Here is a 25269-nt window from a genome sequence, read left to right as displayed (position 1 = left end):
GCTTGTACAGTAGCTTTGCGCTGGACGAGGTCATCTTGGCAGTCTAGGCTGCCAACTCATGCGCATACATTTGGCACATATATCCTAAACGTCGCATCTCATAGAGCATTATTATAGCGGCATTTCATTTTTCTAACAAAGCAGACATAATAGAAATCAATTCTTTCTAACGAGCGTGTCACAAACGTGATGACATCCAATCGGTACAGATCAGAGATCGTATCACGGTGTCGCTTGGGAGAACCGGCGGCACTACAGGACACACCCTGTGGAATCGCCAAGTAAATACGAGGCAGCGATTACAGAGGCCGTTTATACAGGGCGTCTCGAGAACCGTTTATACATGACCCTTCTCGTGAACAGATCGACGATTCATTTCGGTCCCGAGTGTTTGCGGGTATATGCCAGAGGGTTTGGTTTCTACGGCCTGATTGAGCATTATCCTTCACAAATGAACGACAAGAAACGATAGGAACCAAGAGAGGGAGAAATATCGTGGTTCGACGAAGAGAACAGGAGTCCATTGCAAAGTAAAAAAAAAACTTGAACCGTCTCTCTGAAAAGAAACCTGATAGAATGCGAAGCAGCAGCGTCACGCACGGATGGCGTATCGATTTGAAAGGCGCTGACGCGGATGCTGTGGTGAGCGCTGGAAAAGAGGTTTGAAGCGATGGCTGGCGTAGATATGTATAGGTAACACGTACAAACATGGTTCAATGGGTACGTTAGGTGCGCGTCAATTTCATTCGCGTGCACCGACCAGTCAGCGGTGTAGCGAGCGGCAATCGCGGGAGGTATTGCGGGCGAACGAACGAGGCGGCAGCTGCGGGCGCAACGAGCAGCGCGCGGCAGACGAGGCAGAGTGTGACGTCAGCGTGCCCTGCGAGGGGAGCGTCACTTAAACGCACCGCAGCGGTGTGACCTACTTGGCACCGCTCTAACACCTGCGGCGCGGCATAGTGTTAAACAGGCAAGTTAAAGGGCTGCTTCGCATCTAATAAACGCACCGAGGTCTATACACGCAGGCAGCAGCATTATTATGGCCAATAGTTATGGTAACTATAACGTCCTTACGCAGGTCAACTCGGCCGTTAACGCACGTGGTGCATTTGCTGAACTTGACCTGATTGATGATTGATTGATTCCTTTGTGGGGTTTAACGTCCCGAAGCCACCATATGATTATGAGAGACGCCATAGTGGAGGGCTCTGGAAATTTCGACCACCTGGGGATCTTTAACGGGCACCCAAATCTGAGTACACGGGCCTACAACATTTCTGCCTCCATCGGTAATGCAGCCGCAACAGCCGGGATTTGATCCCGCAACCCGCGGGTCAGCAGCCGAGTACCTTAGCCACTAGACCACAGTGGCTTGGCACTGAACTTGAGCGGCACGTGCCGAATGGGCAGGCTGCCAGGAAAGGAATGTGACTCGTATTTCAATGCCCGTTATTTAGAGAAGAACATAAATTTAGACGCAATTTGAAATCTGGTAGTGATGAGAACACGTTGAAGAGGAATTGGCACTAAGCAGAACGTTTTGTTAGCGCAGTAATCGACTAGAAGCTGTTCTCATCAAGAAAAGGTCTTCGCTCGTGACAGTGGCTCCAGCGACATTAGATATGTTTTTTTTTTGGCTCATCAAAGTAGTTGTGCGAAAGCCGAGGAATCGCGAGTAAGTGTTGAGTTTTGATTATTTTTTAAAGTTTCAAGTCTCCATAAGGACGTCACTTGAGAAAGAACGGCATTCTTAAAGATGAAAAGTGCATCATGAATTAGAATTATGCATACACAAGAAGGTGCCGTATTCTATGTGAAGCCTATTCCTAAATATTTTTCATTTCCAAATAATCGTTGTGCTCTTGTTTTTTTTTTTCGACTTGACAGCTTCATGTTTTTTTTCTCTCACTTTAAAAACATGTAAGTAATAGGAAGTTCTGCAATCGAATTTTACCACGCTCACAATTTTAGCCTTACAAATTCAAATTTCTTTACGTGATTCCTAAAGAGCCACCTTTTTATCTGAAATAAAAGGTAAAACTCAACTTTAAACAAAGCTTTCAGAGCATTGGGAGCCGCAAGCACGAACCATAGGCAAATCCATGTACTACCAAGCATTCCTCTGATCGCTACATGATCTCAGCGCCTCTGTTCTCTTCAAGTACTGTAGCTGACTGTGCTATAGACAGAGATAATATAAATACGCCATGCCAAAACTGCCCGTAAACGACGCTCATGGTACAGTGGCTACCCTAAATAAAGCGTAACGCTTACGACAACCACCCATGGATAACCACCAAAGGACATTCCGCGTCATTCATTTTTTTCTTACCGATTTATATAGCAAGCGTCCTGGCTGGAAAGGTGAGATGGCATTTCCGTTTTCTTATTTTTTTTACAAACCGTTAATGTGGCGTGTCCTTAAAGATTCAACCTGTAGATAACTTGGTAGAGCAGATCGAAGAACAATGAAGATGAAGCATGTCAGCAGACAGGAAAAAGAAGGGGCGCGATGGGGTTTTGGCAAAACGCGTACAACGTTATGAGACATGCCGTAGTTTCACAGCTTTAGGGACCATAACAAAGCGTGACGCCTCTATTTTCGTAATTAAAGACACTTTGAGACACCTGACCCAATCATGAAGTTGATTAATTGGCTCCCCACTTACTCTTTATGACAGTAATTTTTCGTGTACGTTCGCGAGATTCTCCGTAGCACCATTTATCGCATACCATCGAAAAAAACCACAACGTTGCTCACAAGTGTTGCGAAATCAACCGGAACAGTTTCAAAGCACCTTATAGGTACTGCAAATATTTTATGACCTTAATGGGGCTGCTTCCAAAGCAATTTTCTGGATGAGCTATTTTGCTATTCAGCTTTTTCGACGGTGTGAATCACGCCAAATGCCTTCAGGAAAGTGTGTGATTCAAGTGTGTTTTTACCTAACGGCCCTTAATTGGGGGGCGTTGAAAATTCAAATAAACATAATGTAGGTGTGAAGCACAGAACCTATGATTTTGGGTTCGTTGCGCAATAACCTGCTATAAACGCAAAACCTAGCTGATGGTCTCGACCAGCGGTAATAACCAGAATAACTTATATGGCTTAATAAGTCTTCCGTTTTTTTCTCTGACAATGCTGTGAACCGTCCTATCTAGCACAATTTCTGGCATAAAAACAGCTTGTACAACTTTTGCTTCTGGGTCTACGTCGCTCAAGAATGAGGAGAGAAGGTTCTGATTTTGCAACCACAACAATATTGACGTCGTAACGCATCACTAATTTACACCACGAACCATTATCAATGTCTATGTACTATAATAAAACATCTGAGTACTTGATTTAGTTTTTTTTCGAACGCAACTCAATATACGCAGAGATATTCAAACGGAAAATATAGATTAAAAAAAAGCCCAAGAAAAGAGGGAAAAACAAGGCTATAAACGGTGCTGACAACTTTGTCTACTATACCAAAAGCGCGCGTACATGCTCGCGCAAAAGTTTAGAAATATACTGATGTTGCCTTTGAAATGTTCAATTACCATGATGTAAAGTTATAAATACACAACAAATAAACCAATCGATAAACCAATGTCGTAATTATACGATGGACAGACTAGTCATTCGCGCTGCTCCACCACGTCATCATTATATAGTTAATGGAAGAGTCACGTGCCAACTGTGTAATCAACAGAAACTGCCACTCGAGTTTTCTATTATTGCGAACCTATTCGGAATTCTGAGCCTTTATAACTCTCAATTGAAGCTTGAAATGATATACAGGTCCGACAGACTAAGAAAAGTTTCAATGAACACGATAGATAACCGTGCGAATGAGAAGTCCGCACTTTTTATTTTGTGGTTCTTCGAGAGCCAAGCCAATCCGTCTAGAACGCATCGGCTGCCACCAGACGATATAGAATCCGGAGAGTGGCAGCCGCAATACGCATTTCGCACTTGCTTGCCGAAAAATACAGATCGATACGTCTGCGCCCCTCACTCAAACGCCACTGAGAATAGATATATGGATAGACAGATCTGTATAAAATGGGCGAAATGTAGACTCTCGAAGCCGTCGTGGAAACGAGGAACGAAAGCAAGAACAACAACAGAATGAAAACAGCGACAAAGCAGAATATTACACAACAACATGCAAGCATCGTGATGGAAGCGTGTGCCTGCGCAGATCGATTCAATCGGGCGTCCTGATGAATGCGTCTGCCGTGACGTCTCCATTGGCAGCGAAGGCCGCTTGGCGGGGAGAGGGGAAGTGGGAGAGGTGAGTGTATTCTGGTTGAAGGGTGTTGGCAACGCCGAGCGACTGGTGACGCATGGAGGAATCCAGATCCATTGAGGATGCCACCGTTGCGTTTCTATAACATATACACTCTTAAAAAAAATGGAGTGACGTTCTCTCCATTTAGGGAGAAACGGCGATGTCCCCAATGTTCGTCTTTAAATAGAGAAACGTTGCTCCCTTATCCACGGAGAAACACGTTCCTCCTTATGAAAATCAACATGGCTGCCCCCCGGCGAAGCGAGTAGGCTTAGCAAATGCAACGATTCTCGACTGATAAGGAGTACACGACACTGAAAGTTACAAAAAACGGTCCCGCTGAGCTTGATATTGCACGAAATGATTATAAAAACAAGCAGACGAACCTGTGGCGGTGAACACATCGCGAAAGAGAACGACGGAGCAAGTACGTTTCGTTCGGTCAGCGAAGCCACGTTCACTCCGAAAGACACGGATATATACTGCAGAGCCCTCACCTGAAGAGTGCATGCTAGGCATGCCGTATTTATTTCTCGCAGATTCACATAGTGTAGCGAGGTTATCCATGCGTTTACGGGTCCACAGGTCACGAGATGTGCCTCCATACCGTAGGCTCGATCGCAGCGAAACCATTCCGACTCAGTATTGCAGCTTTGATAGACAGATGTTCAACGATATATAAGTAGCTGGAGGTGTGAGAGCGTCATAACCGTGAAGTAGGTGGTAGCTGGCGCCATCTAGAGGGACTGAACAAAACTAAAAAAAAGTTGCCTGCCGCGACGTACATTGTCATAACCACTTTCACGGCTCCCTTGCTGATTTTTTACGCCTCAGCCCATTCAGGATTTCTTACGTCACAGCCCCTTGAGGATTACTGTCACTGACACCGGAAGCCTAAATATGCGCTGGTGCAATGCATATAACTACACATGCACACATGCACACATACTGCACATATAGTACGCAACAAATATACGCTATCATATACGCAACAAGAGCACAATCAAGCACTCACAGCAACGAATCACACTACGACGTGTTTACTCACACCATACTATGAAAGCGCGCCAGCTTATATAGCGATGAATTTCGACTGACCATAGTGGCACAGGTTACAAGTAGGTTTTCTTACACTTTTTTTACGTTTCGTATCAATACCACAACATGCGCACACGTAAATATATTGTATCTGATGCTAAGAAAAACGCCAGTTTATCAATGGTTGCACAATAATGAACGGAATAATTACTAGAGCTTATCAGGTTTTCACGAAGGCGGATACCCCCAAGCCTTGCATAGTTGCCCACGGCATTCCGAACGCTGCGCTATCTGTTGACCACTGACACAGTTACTTTTTTTTTTTCTTGAAGCCTTCGAGAGTGCAAACACTTGCCGCGCGTTAGCCATTTCGGAGGTCACGTTTCTTTTTCTTCTTGTTACTCGGAGAGGGCGCAGCATGCAGACCAAACTTTGTCTCCGTCGTGGTAGGTGTTCTGTGGTCACGTCGACCTCGTTTAGTTGCTTCGTCTTAACGTTTGCTTATATTCTATTTACGTGCGTACCACAAGTGTGACCGTTAGCCATGGATACAGTACCCCACTAGCCCTTCAATGACAAGGTTTTTGATGCGGTAACGACCATCCTAGCAGTGTATACGTACGTTACAACGCGGGTCTTGCGAGAGAAATAAGCGATGACCTCGCATCCGACGGTATTTTTTCGTGAGCTGTGACAGTGGCTGTTGGCGTCGCGACAGCTCTAATACTTGAGTGGAGGAACTATCGCTGCAGTGCGCAAGCTTACTATAATTTTATATAATGTTGTGTCTGCATACATTTCTGCTTCAGATGCCTCTCGCGATTCGCCTCGCGAGTCAACTGGCAATCATAGTGCGTGCCACAATTTTGTTGTTAGCGCTGCGGCTGTGGTGGTTATTACTCTGGATTCGGAATACTCTTTTCACAAAGGTGAGTGAGCGTTAGTACTCACTTGCTGTGCACAGCTGTTACTAGAAGTGCATTTTGTGTTGAGTTTCTCACGACAAAGGAGAATCATGGACGAGAAAGGCATACTGCACGCGTGCATAATTCCTTCCTACTTCTCAGTGCTGGCATGGGCAATTCAAAACGAATGCAATTCAGAATTTGGTTTAACCTACAGAAGCCATTGGTTCACTTCTCACAAAAGTTTAGTTATGATGATGTTTAAAAAGTTTCTGATGGTTGTAACCTAGCCTGGCGAATAAACACTCGGTGAAACTTCGCAGCCTGTTTCCCTTTGTGCTTTCACCTGCCGTGGTAGCGTAGCCTTATTGGGTGTCGTGTGACTATGCTGGAGGACGCAGGTTCGACTTCCGGCCACGGCATCCATAAGGTGGTAGTGGCGCGTGTAACTCTAACAATTGTATATGATCGTACTTTCACGCATGGACTGTAGAGTGGTATCAAGTTTCCTACACTATTGAAAAAATAAGTGTGATGCTTTTTTACGCGCCTCGTTGAATTCATGAGTGCTGTTGGTGCCGTGCGAAACTAAAAATGCGTGGGCTTACCAAGTATGTCGACACCGAAAAAAATCATTATTTTTTTTTTACACTCTAAGGTAATCGATAAAGCAAGACTGCTTGGGAAGCAGAGCTCCTTGTATTCGTGACAAATCGGTATATGAAACAACACGAGACACACATGGAAGTGTGCGGAGCATCGTGCGAGTGCCGGACGATAAAAAAAAAAGAGAGGCTTTTACTCTATACTAATAAAACAAAAGAAAACGTCATTACTGCATTGCTTACAACAATCTTAGGTAAAAGCAATCGCTCGCGACTGGCCGCGGCCGGCTATAGGCTTGGCGTGCGCATTCGCGCGAGCAAGACCCCCGTGATGAGGAGAAACTTGAACGCTGAAGGAGGAACGTTGCTCCTTTGGTCCTTGCCGCGAGAGGGCGCGACGGGTAAAGCGCCTGAAAGGGAGGAAGTCGCTGCGCCGAAGGAGCAACGGAGCCCGTTTCTCCATTCTCGCTCCCTTTTTTTTAGAGTGAGTAGTTGGGCGTATCTGGACACTCCCTACCTACCTACCTACCTACCTACCTACCTACCTACCTACCTACCTACCTACCTACCTACCTACCTACCTACCTACCTACCTACCTACCTACCTTCCTTACTACCTACCTACCTACCTACCTACCTACCTACCTACCTACCTACCTACCTACCTACCTACCTACCTACCTGCCTACCTACCTACGTACCTACATATCTATCTATCTATCTATCTATCTATCTATTTCATGCTGCATGAACGCACACAGCATAAACGTAGAGAACACCGTACAATAATGTAGGTTCTTGGTGATTTTATGCTATAAAAGCTAATTATTTTGAGAAAACAATTGCGATTTCCCATACGAATTCGTCAAAAGAGTCAGAGTTTTCATAAATTAGCTATAAGTCTAAGTCTCAACAACTTCGCTATAGTGATTAGGCTGCGCTGATATCGGAGAAAGAGCTCGTGGCCAACAGTGTACTAGGAAGCGGAAAGCCCCCCGAGATTGGGCACAGGCGATTAGAAATGCCAGCGCACGGTTTTGCAGGGCGTGGCTTAAAGGTGCTACAGTTTGTTGTTATAACAGAAACGATAGTGAGTGGTTTTTCTGGTTTATGTATCCTAATGACTGTGGTGGTTTCCCACCACAGTCACTTTTCTTCGGTTTCGCAGATGTTTAACTTTGACTGCTTGCCAGATTTCTTAATGGTAATATTAACGCGAGAGCGTAAAGAGCTCGTTCCACAGAAATTTCAGCGCTGGTGTCCGCGTCATTTGTTATTTGCGAAAAAGCATCATCTTGTGCGTGACCCGAAAATCTAGAACGATGCAAATAAATAAAATAAATAACAGAAATCTGGGTTCGAGTGGGGATCAAACCCGGGTCCATTTCGTGGACACACAGCCACACAAACCACACATGCACGCGTATGCTTATTAAAACATTGACAATAACTTTATCTGCTTCTAAATGCAGTGAAAGTGACTTTCATGCTTTACAAAAACACGCGTCCTGCATACATGCTTCACAACATAGAATATTACAGTGATATTGTGTGATACGAACGTACATTTACATCACGCGCCAGAACATGCGTGCGATTAACATAATGATTTCATGGTTTAAGGCCGGTCACCCACTACAAAGCCACACACATTACTACACCTATTCCCTTAAGGCCACGTAGTGGGTGCATGAGAAGTTCGAAATGACTTAATTCATAAAGTGTTCGAAGCACGCGCTAAGTACAGGGTATACCTGTCACGTTCAACTCAAAGGCGACGCTTAGGAATCCTCTATTTTTTTAATAAGAATTGTTCGGATTTAACAGCTCAGAACTACAATAAGGTTACGAGACACGCCGTAGAGGGGTCTCCAGAAATTTCGATCATTTGGGTTTTTTTTTTTTGTAACGTGCACTGTGAATGTATAGGCACACGGGCTTTAAGCATTTTCGCGTCTACGCAAAACGAGGCCACCATGGCCGGGGTTCGATCCCTCTACCTTCGGTTCAGCAGTCGAGCACAGTAACTACAAGACCTGCGCGACGAGTACTGAGCTTGCACATTTCCAAGTGCCTTCATTGAAAGGTATACCATAAACAGTATTCATTAATGAGTTCAAATTTTCGGCATGACTTAGTCACGTCAATCTTCATGCGTGCTGAAAACGGTTATGCAGTTCTTCAGAAAGCGTTCCCAGGCTTTCACGACGTACTGCTTTCACTGATGATTCGCGTTTCAGTTTTCACTATGAACTATATGTATATCACTGCTTATCATTAAGTTGTACTTCCGCGCTCGCTTGACGTTTCCTGAAATATGGGCAGCCAAATAAAACACCAGGATAACCTAAGATTGTTCCCCTTAGAATAAAACCGCAATAAATACACGCGCACATATATATAGACGTTACCTTTGAGGTGTCGTATACAGTTCAACAGCAGTGTTCACATGAAATCTTTTTGTTATATCAAACGATGTCAACCACCCTGCAGAAGCGAGAACAGGCGTAATCATTATGAGCGGCCTTGCTTTACATATTCACAGCCTTTCTTTCCCTCTTTCAGCTCCTATATTTCCTGCATGATCATCGAATAAAAATCCAAAAATGGACGGCTCATAACAGAGGCTAAGTAAGTGTATGCATCTCGGCGCCGTTGTGGGTTTTCGTTAGCACTTAATACGTCATTCGATCGACATGTGAGGGCCGCATATATATGCAACTCAAGCGAGGGTGCTCTGCGTGGGTTTCAAGCAGTGAAAATAATGCGCGTTGTTTACTCATAGACGTATACATATATGCAAAACTGAATGCATCTGTCACAGACCCTTTGCGTGCCCAGGCAAGATGTTGATGAGACAGTTAAAGTGACGGAAGTGTGTTGTCTACGTCAGTGCACTGGAATATATTGTGGGAATGTTGTGAACCGCCAAGGTAAACCAACTGCCTGCTACACCCTGCAGTATATCCAGAAGATGGATGTGCGCACTGCAGAACGAGTACTCACACGAAAAAAAAAATAACTGTGGTTGGTAGTATCTTCATCAGCCGTTGCGGTGGAGCGATGCCACACCTGCTGCCCGTTGGTATTCGATGGTGTACTGATTGCTCAGCTAAAGATCTCTGCGGTACATGTACAACCGACATGGATAATAGCACGCAGTAAGAAAATTGCGGCTTTGCAAACATTTGACGCCAGGCATGTGTCTCGTCATGAGGTCTTTGAGAGCTAGGCCGCACAAAAGACTAAAGTATACGCTGTATAGCGAAAAGTCGACGCAGATGCCACCAAAAAATGTTATCTAGGGGAAGCCGCCGTTCCTTACACATGACCCAGGAGAAATTTGGCGCCCGTGAACTCTCCCGTCCACCAGCGAAATGGTCTCGAGTTTCTTTTAATGTCTCTGTCCAACTCGTTTTGTTCTTTTCTTGTTCTCTACAGCTATGATTCTCCTATTTAGCTGAATATACTATTATGCAGTCTAGCGCCGGACATTTGCGTGGTGATGATATTACAGAAATTGGTTACTACCTGTGCGTGTACAGCCAGAACTACGTTTACAAATCACGTTAAACACATTGGAAGGGGAGGCAGAATTGAATGTAATAGTATCCATAAGAGTAACACTTTTCTATACTTTACCTCCCAATTAGTAGCTTTATATATTAGAGGTGGTGTGTACAACGGTCATGTTTATTAAAGAAGAAGTATTTGTGTTTAAAATATAAAAAACATAAATCCATTGCCTATTTTTCCTTATTTTTTTGTATCCGAGAAGCAGATCCCTGGAACGCACACAAGAGCATGAGAGAACGGAACAATGTGAATCAAAAGCAAAATAAATTTCGCATTCTCAAAAAAACAAAAAGCAGTATTGCCCCGCAAAGCGCCTAGGCTCTCAGGCTGTACGTTTAACATTTTTAATAACGCCTCCTTATAGCGGCTGCATGGGAGACATTAAAAATATCTTCATGTCCTTGGAACCCCTCAAGCCTGACTGGCATTGAACCAAAACGTTCCACTGGATCTCCTGCTCCGTTACGGCAGGGCGTCGCAGCTATTCACCAGAGATGGCGCCACATACGCAAGTCTGGCAAGCTTCCAATATGTTTCATTCATCACTAAAAAAACAAATCCAAACGAAAATCGCACACACCTCCCCGTAAAAGAAACCCCCAGTTCTGTGAAGAGGTGTTATTTATGCACCATGCACCGTAGAAGTTCATGGTTGCACACACAGCCGCTTTGCGAGCCCTCACCACCGCCGTATCCTTGCACATGTCTTAATTCATACCTCCACACTTTGTGCGTGTGCGTAAGATAGAGGGGAGCAAGCGCTTTTATAATACAGGGCAGCGCAGCGCCGCTAGCGGTCTACTCATACTTGAGTGCGCGCACGCATCAGCGTGGCGCAAGCGCTCTACCCCAGAGTACATTTCCGAGTGGCCCGTGCAGAAGCACCGAACATAAGCTGCTTCGCACCTAAAAGACACAAGTTCCAAGGAAAACGGGGGCTTTTTGCATAAAAATTCATTGAACCGGAAGAGTCTCCGGAGCAAACGTTCCGTAATCTGGACTGTCTTTTGCAGAAGGAGAACCGGTGTTTAGTCGACACGTCAGATTCAGGAACATGTTCCATCAATAGATTCTTATCAGTTCCAAGATAATAAGAATAAACTCTATAATCAGAACGTTGAATATCATGATTGCGAATGGCAAATTGATATGCTCGTATTATACATTATGTGCGGCGTCTTATGCTTTCAAAGGAGCAAATGGAGCCCACAATAAGTGAAATCAAGGAAAAAAATTAAGTTTCATTTTCTACTGACAATTTAGAATAGGGCCTGCTCCAACAGTTGCGTTTTCTTTCTTTTTTTTTGTCACTGTGCTCCCATCACCTGAATACTTTAACGTATATATATACGATACTAGTGAAATCTGCAAAGTTCACTATCACCGATATTGAGAAGGAAAGTTAGGATTTACACCTTATATAAATTGGAAATATTTGTTGGGGCTGGAAATAGCTACGGGAAAGTTGTTCATAGACCATTTAGCAACATTTTCCGACAAAATTTGCCTCCTTTTCTCCTCTCATTAGGGCTGTCTATTGTTTCAATGGCGTAATTACGATGGCTAAGACTTTGAGAGCGAGCGAAACTTTTTGGAAACTGGGGCGCGGTTGTCTGGGATGTATGTGCCTTGGTCTGCACGCAGTGTCATGTGGTCGTGACAATGACGAAGGCAGGAGTCTCTATATCAAAGATTGTTTCGTTTGTTTGGCCGAGCTCGTGACTGGTAAAAGGAGAAAAAAATTGTGGCAACACACAGTGGTACCGATAGCGGCTTACACGGCGTCGGTGTGGATACCCGGACGAGTGGTGTGTGCCATCGAATATTCAAGCGTTATTTGTAGCGGCCACGTAAGCTCGAAAACAATCTGCAATGTTCACGTTGTGCAAGTAATTGCATCAGTATGTTCCAAGATTATCTCAAGGGCTCTTAGTTAATTGGCGCAGTTTGCGCTACCTAGCACTTACACGTTAATCAGGCGATAGCAAACCTAAGAAAGCAGTGTGTCAGTAGCATTTCTTGTCCTTGGCCTCGTTTGAAGGCCCCCAAAATGATTCTGCTCTTGTTCTTCTTCTCCTTACTGTTTATACCAGTTTTATTGCGCGCCATTTAAAAAAGTCTTCTTAAAGATGCCAAACACTTTAGCTTTCGTTGCGTTACATTTCAAGTATGCTGCCTTGGAACGGGGAGGAGGAGGAAAGAAATAAGTGGAAGGACAGGAAGGTTACCCAGTTCTTACACTGGCTGGCTACCCTGTGCTGGGGAAAGGCGTCAGGGAAATAAAAGATGATAGAAAGAAATGTTGCAAAGAGAGAGATAGAGAGAGAAAGCACGAGAAAAAGTGAAAGAGGAAAAGCTAAGCTAAAGAGAATACGGCACTAAAGTTAGCGTCTAAAGCCGGTTGCCCGCGAAATACGTAATAATGCTTTCAAACTTTCCTAACCTGAGCATGGAATGGGCCAATGACCCAGAATCTTTTGTTCGGACAGAGGGCGATAATCTAGTCTATGTAGAGCTTTGGTGTTTTCTTGCATTGACGCGTTTAAACAGGCACACTGAGAAGAACGTAATACTTTAGCGCGAAACTCGAAGAGAAACACTGACAGACATGCACGAGTAAGAAAGTGGACATATATTACACTCTTTTTCATAAAGTTTGACCCTAGAATATGACGTCGCTCAGATAAAGATCAACTCACAAAAGAAAAAAAAGTGAATTTGCAGTAAAAGCACGACAATAAAGCAACTATAGATTAGTCGACCTCAATGGTTAGTTTGGGTCATGATTGTTAAAGCAGCGCTGGTTCAATAGATCTGGCTGATTTTTTATTCAAACAAAGTTTTTGGCTCATTTTCAATTTCAAGGTAGTTTCTTTAATTTACGTTCCCATCATTAATTGCTCTATTCTGATTTCAAATGTTTCAATTCTGAAACACATTCAGGCGTGATTACTGTTCTTATTGAATACCGCTCATACTTATGGTGCCTAAATTTGAATATTTTAAGGGGAAAATCGCCTTATACTTGCATGTTTAAAAACATGCACAAATGGCGTTGTCAAAGAACGAGGCGCCAGTGTTTCGTGAAGAAATTAGCAAGCTCTCACGTTTCCCCTTCCCGCGAACGGTTTCAGTTTGCCCCCGGCAGTGGAAAAAAAAAAAAAACGCGCTCTGCTGGCGCCAGTAAATGCCAGCGCCAGAGGAGGCTGGAGAAAGGAATGCCTAAATTACTCCAGAAAGAGAGGAGGACCGGCTAGAAACAGCAACAAGTAAAGAGGGAAGGCAGCCCCACCTGTCACGGATATAACTGGGGGGATACGCTTTAACGCTGTGCAAACAACCGCCCGCGGCGAACGGACAAACGGCAGCGTGCTTCAGCGAAGGCAGCAGCCGGATCGCGCACACGTTTGCCAGCACGGCAGCCAGCAAATGCACGCGGCCGACAACATTATAATAAGGCATGCATGCGCCAAGCGTTATGCACGCACCGCACCTTTCTGCGCGGCTCTCTAATAGCTGCTGCAATTTTATCCCCCTCTCCTTCTTCTCGGAGTGAAATAAAGAGGGAGAGAGAGAATCGATCTCCCCAACCGGGCATCTGTGTGAGAGCATGGATGCGCGTATATATGCATTTAAATATATGTGTGCTGTGTGTACTCTTGTCTTTATGAAAGCTCGTCGCTGCGCAAACGTGCACTCGTGGGGCACCATTTCTGAGCATGCGTGAAGCTATCTACATAGGGTGTGGGTCTCGCTGTGCATATGCAAGTCGTTAAGCTGCGCAGCATTTGCCCAACTCAGTACTTCTTTACAGTACAGCAGCAAGTTCCATGAAAAACTTCAAGTTCCCACTTCTCGATTGCGATAATGCGGTTTTACGAGGTTGATGAATTTTCGTTGCACGAGTTCCGTCGCACAGCCACTTCACTTGGTTGAGTATATAGTTCATGTGAACAAATTAAATCTTAGTTACCGGTATAGGTGTTTAAACCAGTCGCAGGCGAAAAAAAAATATAGGATATTATTCTCAACTTCACACTGACAAGTGTGGTGGAAGCTTTGCATGATCTGCTCAAACGCCATTTTTCGTGTGCCTGCAATTAGTAACAAAGTCAAAAATTGGGGGACCCTGAAGCTTCGCCTTTAAGAGTCGATTGAACGCGATAGCGATATCCTGTTCTTAGTGCGTTTTATGTACTTGTTACATGAAACTATTCCGAACCTGCTATGCACCCACTACGTAGCCCACAGCATTGAGGGAATAGGCCTTAAGGGAATAGGTGCAGTACCATTTGTGTCTTGTGCAGTCGGTGACCGGTTTTATACCACCGAGGCCATTATAATAACCACATGTTCTGACATCAGCTTGCAATGGGCGCTTGTACCACGCAAGGATTGCAATATTTCAAGTTGCATTGTGAAGCATGTATACAGGACACGCGTGTTTGTAAAGCACGAAAGCTATACTTTCACTGAACTTCTAAACAAAGGAAGTTTTTTTCACTGTACTCACAAGCAGACGGGGGGGGGGGGCGTGTGGTAGAACAACCGTTTGCCATGCAAACTACCCAGGTAGTTCCCCACTCTGACCCAGGTTTTTGAACATTTATTTCATTTGCATCGTTCGTGATATTAAGGTCACGCTCAAGATGGCGATTTCGCGCTCACAAGCAACTGTGCCGACAGACATTCCGACGCCGGAATTTCTGAAAATGAGCTTTTGAACGCTATCGGCTTACAATCCGGTCCCCTCTAGGCGTATATAACATACCCACAGGGCGAATGATAATGAAGGAGCTTGCTCCAGAGGTTGAATCCGGTAAACCGTGAATCCTCCGTATAATCGCTCGATCATAATTCAAAATAAATAACACAGGGAGTGTGGTGTGACTGTATGTATACACAATATATACACAATGTTTTGCTATTTATATGTTGATCCAGTACGTATACAATTTACAGATTAATGTAATTGTTTTTATATGGTTTTACTGACCACGAGGGCTTCCCTTATCGTTGTTTTTTATATCACTAAAATTCAGGAGAAAGTTTCCCTTTACAGATAGAAACCTTCGGTTCTGTGATGTAGAAAGCAACATGATCTTTATTATTGGATATAGTGGAAAGTCAAAGACTGCGATGTCTATACGGGTTCACTTGGTAATAGTGCGATGCTTGTATTCATATAAACTGCACCATGCAGAGATCGTGATGCGACATCATACGTTAAACTAGCCAGTCGTCGCCCGCAAAGAGGACGAGCTATATATAGGCACAGCCTTCTAGCGGTCTCCTATTAAACCAGAGTACGCGTCGAGGGTGCACGGACCGCCGATGGATGGATCGGTGGATGGATGGATTGACATGGCTGTACCTTTTAGATCAGGCGGCGGCTAACGCCACCTAGCCGTAATACTTAGTGAACCAACAACTAGACTTACCGTTTTTTTTTCTTTAAATAGAGAAGTCAATGACTATAGTCCTCAACTTCACTTTGCAGTGAAGGATTTAATTTTCACTCGTGCCTTGAGTTTAGCAAGCAATCAGAAAACCTCCTTCTAGTTACTTCTACCCGCTTAAAGTAATAGCCCTCGCTGTCCCTAAACCCTATGGTGCTTTGAAAAACTCTGCACCATCTTCCTGAACTATATAAGGTGCGGCCCTTTACAGAACATTATCAGGTGCTTGGCAGTTTCCTCCTCCTCTCCACACGCACTGCATACTGTGTCTACCCCTTCGTATTTGGCACGATATGTATTGGTTCGCAATGCTCCCATCGTGGCCTCAAACAGTAGAGAACTAGCCCGAGTATTATCATAGATCCTTTCCTTGGCAATTTGCCGCTTAAAAGTTTGATAGATCTCTATTGCGGACTTCTTAATCATGCCAATTTTTCAGATATCAGTCTCCGTTTCCTTCACCTTTTTCTTAACTGATAGTTCTTTTTCGTTTGGCCCACTGCTCTTTTCTAAGTACTTGCCCGCCAATTTTCTGGTTCGCTTCCTCCATTCTGTATCTTCATTCCTCATGTACAAGTAGCTGAAAACCTTCCTAGCCTATAACGCTCCTCCCCCATTTCTCTCAATTGCTACTCAAACTTTATTTTGTTGCTAGCTTCCCTGCCCTCGAATGATGTCCATACCATTTCACCTTGTACTCCCTGATTTGTTGTATTCCCGTGAGTTCCTAAAGCAAGCCTACCTACAACACGTTGCTTAATTTCTAATCTCGATTGAACCTCTGATCTTATGCGCAAGACCGCATTGCCGAAAGTCAGACCAGGAACCAAGGACTCTTTCCATATTCCTCTCACAACATCATACCTATTGTAATTACACAGTGCCCTATTTTTCATCACCACTGCATTCCTGTTACCTTTAGGCGTTGCGTATATTTCGTGTTTCCTCAGGTACTCGGACCCACTGATTATCCACACACCCAGATATTTCCATACACCCATACACGTTTATTTATCCATACACCCATCGCCACCTGGGCGATGGCATGCCACCTGGTGAGCGTTCTTGCCGTCAACATTGGCCACAGCTAGCGCGAGCAATGAGAACGACCGGCTGCGGCAATGGACAAGCCCGAAACATAAGGAGCAAGCGCCTAAAATAATTTCAAGAGTCTTACTTCCAAAAACCGCAACATCCACGGACGCACGGCGTGTGAAGAGACTCACCTATGGCCATCTCAGAATCAGTAACCGGCGCTCAAGTCGAAATGCGGCCATTTTATACTTTGTGAAGACGAAGATGCGCCTCCATCGAGCAGAATCACCAATCATCGGCTTGCTCGGCTAGTGCTTTTGATTGCTGTTGTGTTGCTAGACAGCGACACTGATGCAACACCAAGCTGTTCAGTCACTGATAAGCGTAACGTCCTGGGACCTCCAATAAACCTGTTATAACAACTTCGGCTCAATGAAAACGTAGAAGCCGTGGCGCACTATGCACAAAGGCATTTTACCTGCCCATATAACGGCGTTGCAATTACAATATTTTCCCCTTTTCAGCTGACACCTTTGAGCCATGGCCGCTGAGATGGAATACTGCACTCTCAAGGCGTAGGCACAAACTTTTTCAGGTGAAGGGGGCGGGGAGGCACCACCTTGAAATTATCATTTTTCGCTCTGTATGCCATGGTGAAAAAAAATTCGGTTGGGGGAGGGATAGCACGGGTTCGCAGTGTTACTCTCTCACTACGCCAGTGAACCTATACGCTTTTTTGCAAATACTTGCGTTCGAGACTGCAAATTATCAGCCCTCTATCTACTGAAGCAGCGAATCATGAAACATAGCTCAATAACTATGATTTTGTTCGTATTTATATCATCGCTATGCAGCGCTCTTTTACAACTCAGCGTTCCTGTCTGTTCATCCAGCTTGGCGGTTTCGTGGCGACAAGGGACAACTTGTGTACGAAATGAATGACACTTTCTCGAGCATAGTTTGGCCAAACCTGTGGAACTCAATCAGACTCACACATGAAATATATCTTGCGCTTTCCGTGGACTCACTTGAGCTCACACTCACCAAGATTTCTTCAAGCGAAAAAAGTCACACTAAGTGAGTAAGTCTCAGTAAATGGACTCACGAGTCCGCTGGCCTAGAATTACCTTTCTCGACCAAGGTGCCACTGCATGCTCTTTAACACCTGTTTCCTACGAAATCGGTGCTCTTCTTGGCACCGTTATAGTACTTTCGAATACGAAATACATGACCGCAAACTGGTTAGGCCATTTTTCATTGAAGAGATGATTACTTAAGACGTATTTATCAGAAAATTTTCTGGACGAGTTCGCTCATGGGCGGAGAAACGTCAAGGCATCCCCCTGCGTATTGTCCACATCCGATCACTGAATATTGAAATGGCGTATGAACAACACTGCTTTGGAACACGTGTGGAAAGATGTGACCGTATACGTTCATATATGTGAGACTGATAGTAATGCGGCAGATGAGTAAATGAAACCACAGCTCAGCAAAAAAAAAAAAAAAAAGTGAAGCTCACTCAGACTCAAAAAATGTATACCTTGCGCTTTGGACTCCTTCGACCTCAGACTCGCCTAATTTTCCTGGGCCGAAGTGAGTTGAGCTCACATTCACAAAAATTATCTTCAACTGGACTGACTCGCACTTAGACTCACCAAAGTGTTATTCACCCGGATTCACTCAGACTCATACTCACGGCTTGATCTGATTATGACTGAGACCGAGCGAGTCGATTCATAGTGTCGTGTTCTCAGCGTAGTTTTCGCTAACAATATGCGCTGTGAAAACCGATAGGTTAACCGATGCGATCCGCTAAGTGCAGTGCACACGTTCATAATAAGCGTCGGACATAATCTATCGTATAGCTTATACCCGAGCAGCTCCGAGGAATCGCTTAATGTGGTGGAACGGAAACTGACAACCGACCATTTACAGCACGAAGCCACAAGAAAACTTGAACAATTTTTTCAGTTTTTCTAAAATGCCACATTATTTGTGTGTGTGTGTGTTTGGCTTCTTGCTCTAACAGGGTGGCTCATCCGTCTTCCTTTCTTAATCTAGTATAGAAAGGAAAGCAGCAAGATTGTGTGCATCTCTTGTGTGCCATAATGAAAATTTTCAACCAACGGGATAGACGCTTATTCAAAACATGAATGTTAGGATGTTGTTTAGACTGTTCTTTCTGTTCTTCTTCTTAATGTACCCTAGAATGGTTCCTTTCAAATTTCCTGCATTTTCGGCTGAAGCATAATTAAATCATTTGCATCATAATTTAGACGACACACCTTTCATCGAGACAGCACCTTCTCAGTGCTGCACTTAGCTTGTCGAACACACAGCCATTGTTGGCGAGGGCAGCGCACTCGACGGATTGAGCCACGTTTCCCTCTCCGTGCTCTCCGCAATTAACTTCGCAAGCGTGCCGTCGGGCAGCAAAGAGGGATCGGATGACGAAGCGGTTGATATCTGCCCCGCCAGGTGCCGTCCCACTTCCAGCAGTCCCCGTTTTAGCCTTCTGCACGCCGATAATCTGCGGACGCGCAAGAATTATTAAGACAAGCAAAGGTATTTCAGAACGACCATTCATGAGCGTAAACTTGGGAATTGTGTTTGTGTCTTCAAGAATGAGGTTGCGGAGACACGTGGATTTGCATGCCAAGACAAATGCGCATCTTGTGCACCAACAAACAATGTATTAAGTGATAAACGACGTTGCAGACGGCTTTCGTTTTTGAATATTATGGCTTATATTGCCCCGTCCCAAGCAATTTGGCAACTGAGTGCACTTTTCTTTTGAAATGAAGCCGTGAAGAGAATCGATGTAAGATTTCTTTTTCAACCTGGCCTTCCCAGCAGTGTGTCGGAACAAACTGTTTTCCTTTCCAGTCTTAGTTTCCTTCTACGGAAAAAAGTTGTGTTCCGTATCTGTTCTCGAATGAAAAAAAAAAGAACAAAGTTACGGGCCAGTTTAAAGCAATTTTTATTTCTGCGTAAAGGTTCAAAATGAAAGCAACTATAATGTATATATAATGTTTAGTTCACTCATAGGTGACTCAATTATCCACTTGTCAAGCTAAATGCTGCGCGTGGTGAGATATACTATGATCACAGTTGTGGCACGTGATCAAGCGCTAATGCCCTTTAACGTTTGCCTAGGCGTCTCGCACGCAAGAGTTCATTTGTGTTGGTATGAACAGCCCAGGTCACCGATGTTTTGCATGATCGCAAAATTTCAACAGGTCACATGTGCAGCGTTGTTAAAAATAAGACACCTGAATAAATACAATTCGCATTTACACCTTTACCACTGCCGAAAGTACAAGAAGTGCATAGGCAGTATTCTTGCACCGCATATAATATAGTTCTGGGCATAACTGTTTCATTATTAACGAGACAAAAGGACCTTTCCTGTGTTTAATAGCTGACGCGAAAATCATACGTGATATGTCAGGCCATCCACGCCTGCATTTCGCTAGTCTTTATGATCGTATCGATTACCGATTGGCACGTGCCGGCTAGAAACCATAACAGCTGGCCTAACCTCGATGACGTACAACATGGCAGCCCCATACCACCCAGACGGTCCGCTTCCATCCGAATGCCTGCTTTTTGTTGGCGCTCTATTGTGACAGCAAGAAATGAGTGGTGCCATCTGTCATCTCATATGCTCGCCTAATGCTCAGAGCAAAATATCAGGTATCTTTCGTCGCTGTTACTCATATGGCTTGTTTGTTCTGATGTATATGGAACCACAGAGCCGGTGCCGAGTCGTGAAAGTGGTTTGATGGCGAGTTAGCAGATGGCGCCACAACAAGGGTGCCGTTGATGCGTTGATCATAGATGCTAAATGCCATGAGTACCTATAAATAATTGGTTATTTAGTCAATAGTGAATGAAAGTTTGTCGAGCCAGGCATTGGATGAGAAGAAACACAGTCACTGACTTAGTCTGATTGAATGGATTCATTGATTGATTGAGTGATTGATTGATTGATTATTTCATGGGGTTTAACGTGCCAAAACCACCATATGATAATGAGAGACGCCGTAGTGAAGGGCTCCAGAAATTTCGACCACCTGGGGTTCGGGAAATGATCTGATGTTTCTAGAATTGGATACAGCGCGAATAATTTCTTCTTCCGCGCAACAAAGGTACGCGATGACCGCTGAAAATGCTTTAAGTGTGCTTCCGGAGCTTTATTCGTAAAACATTGAGTATTTATCGAATGAAGAAAAGTTAGTAGCGTTAAAAGTGTTTTCTGCATGCGGTTAAACAAGAACTTGGAGAAAACATTAGTGTGAACGTTGTATCAAAAACAAAAACAGCGTTTTTCACAAACGCCAGAGAACGCTCCTGGAAGTGCGTTCCCGAACATAAGAGAAACGGCACGGTTGCGTTGCGAAGGTCAGTCGATCCCAAGGAGACCCCGAGAAAGCGACGAGCAGGCGACTTGACGCGGAGGAACAATCCATGAGCGGCTTCCTTATTTCCTATTGGCCTACAAGCCCTGAACTTTCTACAGTGCTCCAAGGTACTCTGAACATAAAGCGTAGAAGGCGACGGCTGATATGCTAGCACCACCACTCAGCTTCCCTCGTGACCAGTGAGAAGAAAAGCGGTCGCACCCTCTGAGAAAATGAAGTTCAAGTTCTTGCTTTTGTTACTCTTTTTTTGTGTGTGGGTTCAATTTAGCGCGCCGCCAGTGTAAACCTTCTCTTGTTTACACCTATTTGCCATGCATCTAGTAAATCTATACCCTCCACTTTTTTTCCCTTTCGGTTGCCGTGGGAACACGCGCTATGCAATCAGCAGTGCACCAAAGCATTTCCTGGGCCTGTCGCTCTCATCGCGTCTTCCTTAAACGTTGCAACGTTAAAATTGGATAAAAGTGGTGGGCACATGAGGGACAATGAGCTCTGACTTCGCTCAGCTACCATCGCATCAATGGTGCTGCTCTAGACGCCCCAACGTCGCGTTTTTGTGCGTCGGTCACTAGATGTTCTCCTTCAAGGAGGCGTTTTTCCTTGACATTAAGCTGTATAGTTATCGGCGCCGCAGCAGTTTGATGACGTTAGGAGGCGAAGTGGGGCTACATTATGACTGACATCACGGCAACTGTACGCGCACGACTGTGGTGCAATTGAAGCGCCACGGTTGGCACTTATTACCAATGTGCGGTAACATGTGTCTTGTTATCCCTTTTTGCGATCGGTTAATGTTTATTGCAATCGGAACACGGTTGGCACTTATTACCAATGTGCGGTAACATGCGTCTTGTTATCCCTTTTTGCGATCGGTTAATGTTTATTGCAATCGCAATGCTCTTTTTACAATAATGAGTGAGGCTGTAAGTAGTCGCCCTATTTAGGCTCACCATTCCACGAAGATTACCTCTAAATTCGCGTTTTATGTGGCGTTTCACATACCAAAGGAGAATCTTGCATACAAAACCGGCATCACACGCGTGCACATGTCCTACATAATTAATGGTAACGTAAAGCTCAATATAAAGAACATCATAAGGAGGATTGTGGCTTCAAATGTGAAAGTGGTTACATTTTATGAGCTATGTGATTGTAGCGCAGTTCAAAATTTCTCATAATTTTAATACGGTCTGTGAAATTAAAAAGACACTGTGTGATGGTTGGTTATTAGCTCTAGTACTTTCACGCATCATTATGCAGCTGTGGCCTGTGACAACTTTAACAAAGTTAGCATTTGGTTTTCTCGGCATAATTAGCTCTATAGTACCGGGCTATGACTGCTGGGCGAAGACAAAAATGCATGTCTTTTGTGCACTTCCTAAGCATACAACCGTGATGTGCGAAGGTATATCCAACTGAGCAAACAAATCAATATTTTTGTTCTTTCTAAACCAAGGCCATAAACCATATCTTGCTTATTGTGGTCCGTCATGATGCCAACCACCTCAATATGGAGGGAATTTCTTTGTTTCTCATAAATGCAAGATACAGTGGAAAAGAAGTCGCCAGTGCACAAATTGTGAAGCGAAAGCGAAACGTCCAGGTTACAGTCTAAGCACGTAAACCTATTAATGGAATTTATGAACTCATTATCACTCATTATAAACGTTCGTGACCGGTGTTCATAGGCTCATGATATTTTGTTATAAGCGAACACAAACGGCCTTCATGAAGTCGTAGTTTTATGTAATAAGTTCACATAAACGGCGTTCAAAGCTCACGTTGTCACTATAGTTACTCATTGGTGCATAAGAATTCCAGAACACACTGTACTTACCTTTCGATCGATGCGAGGAAACCCTGGACGCCGCCTGATGATGCTGCTGTTCTTGGTGATGATGCTGAGCGGCCGCAATCCTGTGACTAAGAACGGCTGCGCGGGAGCCCACCAAGGCGGCGTGACCCGGACTAGAGGCCATGACGAGACCTAGAGGCCCTCCGTGGTGGGAGGCCGCCGCCGCCGCGTGCGAACCGTGCAGTATGCCGTCGATGGAGTACGGCACGTGATGGGGAGGATAAGCGGCCATGCTGTACGGAGCCATCGGGGTGCCGAAGGGCGCGTACGGTCCGGGCAGAGGTCGCCCCAGGCGTCCTAGGCAGCCAGCGTCCAGAAGTCGCGTTGCTTCCATCAGATGCGATGACGAGGTTGGCATCAGCGTCGCATCGTCACCGGCATCGACGACGCATGGATGACGTCTGCTGCCCGGCGTGCCATAACCCCGTTTCGAACACCGGATGCCTGACGTGGCAGCCGTTTAGCGGAGTCTTGATTGATCGGAATACTGCAACGTTAATTGTATAAGCGCAGTCTGCCTGGCACGTAGAGTAAAATAAACGAGTTCACATTAAAAGGGCTGCACTCTTTCTGCTTGGACACCTACGCGTACAGAAAACACAAACCTGTCTTGTCTAACCGACGATATATTTGCATTCGTACCACACGGCGATTCACCGCACAGATGATCGCAGTCGGATTAGTAAGGGCAGGTGATTCAGTTTGGCACTTGACAATCCAGTAGTCGAAATCCGAGGCTCTGCGGCTGCTCCGCGTGTGAAGCGAGCACGGCCGAGAGGCCAGGGGCGGAGTTATATAGTTGAATATCTACCGACGCTGCGATGTGGCGATGGCTCCGCCCAGTTAGCCGCGCACACACAGCACTTTTGGCATCAGCTACATACATGCGGCGGACACTGGCATACTTCTTGTTTCTTGACAAATCTAGAGCTAACACACACATACACAACTTGGTGCACCCACTGGCGAACAACAGAGTCATAAAAAAGCAACGCTGTCTCCTGTCGGTGTACCCGTGGCGAACGAAGCAAGGTTTCAGCAACGACCGACGCGGCCTGGATGTCCAAGTGTGGCTTTTTACCTTGATCAATCGAAGAGTGTAAACGTAGTACGGAGGACGCGAAGAGAGCACAAGGACTGCCAAACCGGGTGGACAGACAATATGCTGCAGCCGAGCCTACCGTCTCCGTAGTGCTAGCAGTGAACTTTCGGTTCGTGGATCACAGTCTTGCTCTGTCGGTGTCGCTTCCCAGCTGGCGATGTCGCACGTGCGCCATTTTGAGCTTTCGCCCGCACATATACCACACAATGACGCCGAAACAACTATAGGAAAGCACGACAACCACGAAACCACCGAACACTGCTACGCCCCGGTTGCCTGTCGTCGACACTGGTCTCTGAGCACGCCGCCGTTCGTCCACGTTTCACACTTATGGTTTCGTTTAGCGAGGTTGATGACACGTTTAGAGAAGTCGGGCCTTGATGAAAGGAAATACGACGCGCAGATCAACACACCGGCGCGCGGCCACGAACGCGCCTCGCCGTCTGCTTACTTGCCACGTTCGGCCGTTGCTCGCCGGGGGGCGTGGACTGGGCAAGGGCGGGCTGTCACCAGATAGGACCGTAGACCAATCAGGGAGCAGAGAGGCGGAGCTCGTGTTTGAAGTTCGTGCGCTGGTACGAGGGAGGGAGATTTTGCCAGAGTTCTGCGCGGTGCGGACCCTCGTTTGCCTCCTGCTTCCTTTCTCGTCGTTTTGAAGGCTTAGCGGGTGCACGCATGCGAACTTGATGGTGGCGAGGGAGATAAAAAGAGGCGCGAAGGCGCGCGTGCTGTTTCCGTGGTGGGTTAGTACATGCGTGCGTGTTTATTCAACGGTGGTTTCGCGGGCACGGAATTGCAGTCAAGGGAGAGTCGGGCGTTGAGTGAGCCTCGAAAGAGGAGGAGGGAAGCACTGAATGAAAGAAGGAAATAGAGGTGCGGGTAAGGAGCACGATGACTGCTTCTGTGCCCCTTTGCCAGATAGCGTCATTGGAAACGGCGGCTACGTAAACGCATAGGCCAGAGGAAAATAAGCGCCCGGCTAATTCA

At 45.3% G+C, this 25269-nt stretch overlaps 1 protein-coding gene across 1 annotated transcript in view; it reads right to left on the bottom strand.

Moving 5' to 3' along the window:
* The window catches only part of LOC119180144 (uncharacterized), a 263388-nt gene extending 238684 nt beyond the window's left edge, over nucleotides 1-24704 (bottom strand). The window contains exon 1 of the mRNA XM_075869841.1: nucleotides 23163-24704. Coding sequence (XP_075725956.1) covers nucleotides 23163-23538 — 376 coding nt within the window. The 5' untranslated portion in view covers nucleotides 23539-24704. The remainder of the gene's footprint in view (nucleotides 1-23162) is intronic.
* Between the last annotated feature and the right edge of the window lie 565 nt (nucleotides 24705-25269).

This window comes from Rhipicephalus microplus, chromosome 7 (assembly GCF_043290135.1).
Source record: "Rhipicephalus microplus isolate Deutch F79 chromosome 7, USDA_Rmic, whole genome shotgun sequence".
In the NCBI taxonomy this organism is placed as follows: Eukaryota; Metazoa; Arthropoda; class Arachnida; order Ixodida; family Ixodidae; genus Rhipicephalus; species Rhipicephalus microplus.
Note: the sequence above shows the minus strand (reverse complement) of the source record. Positions and strands in the feature narration are given on the sequence as shown.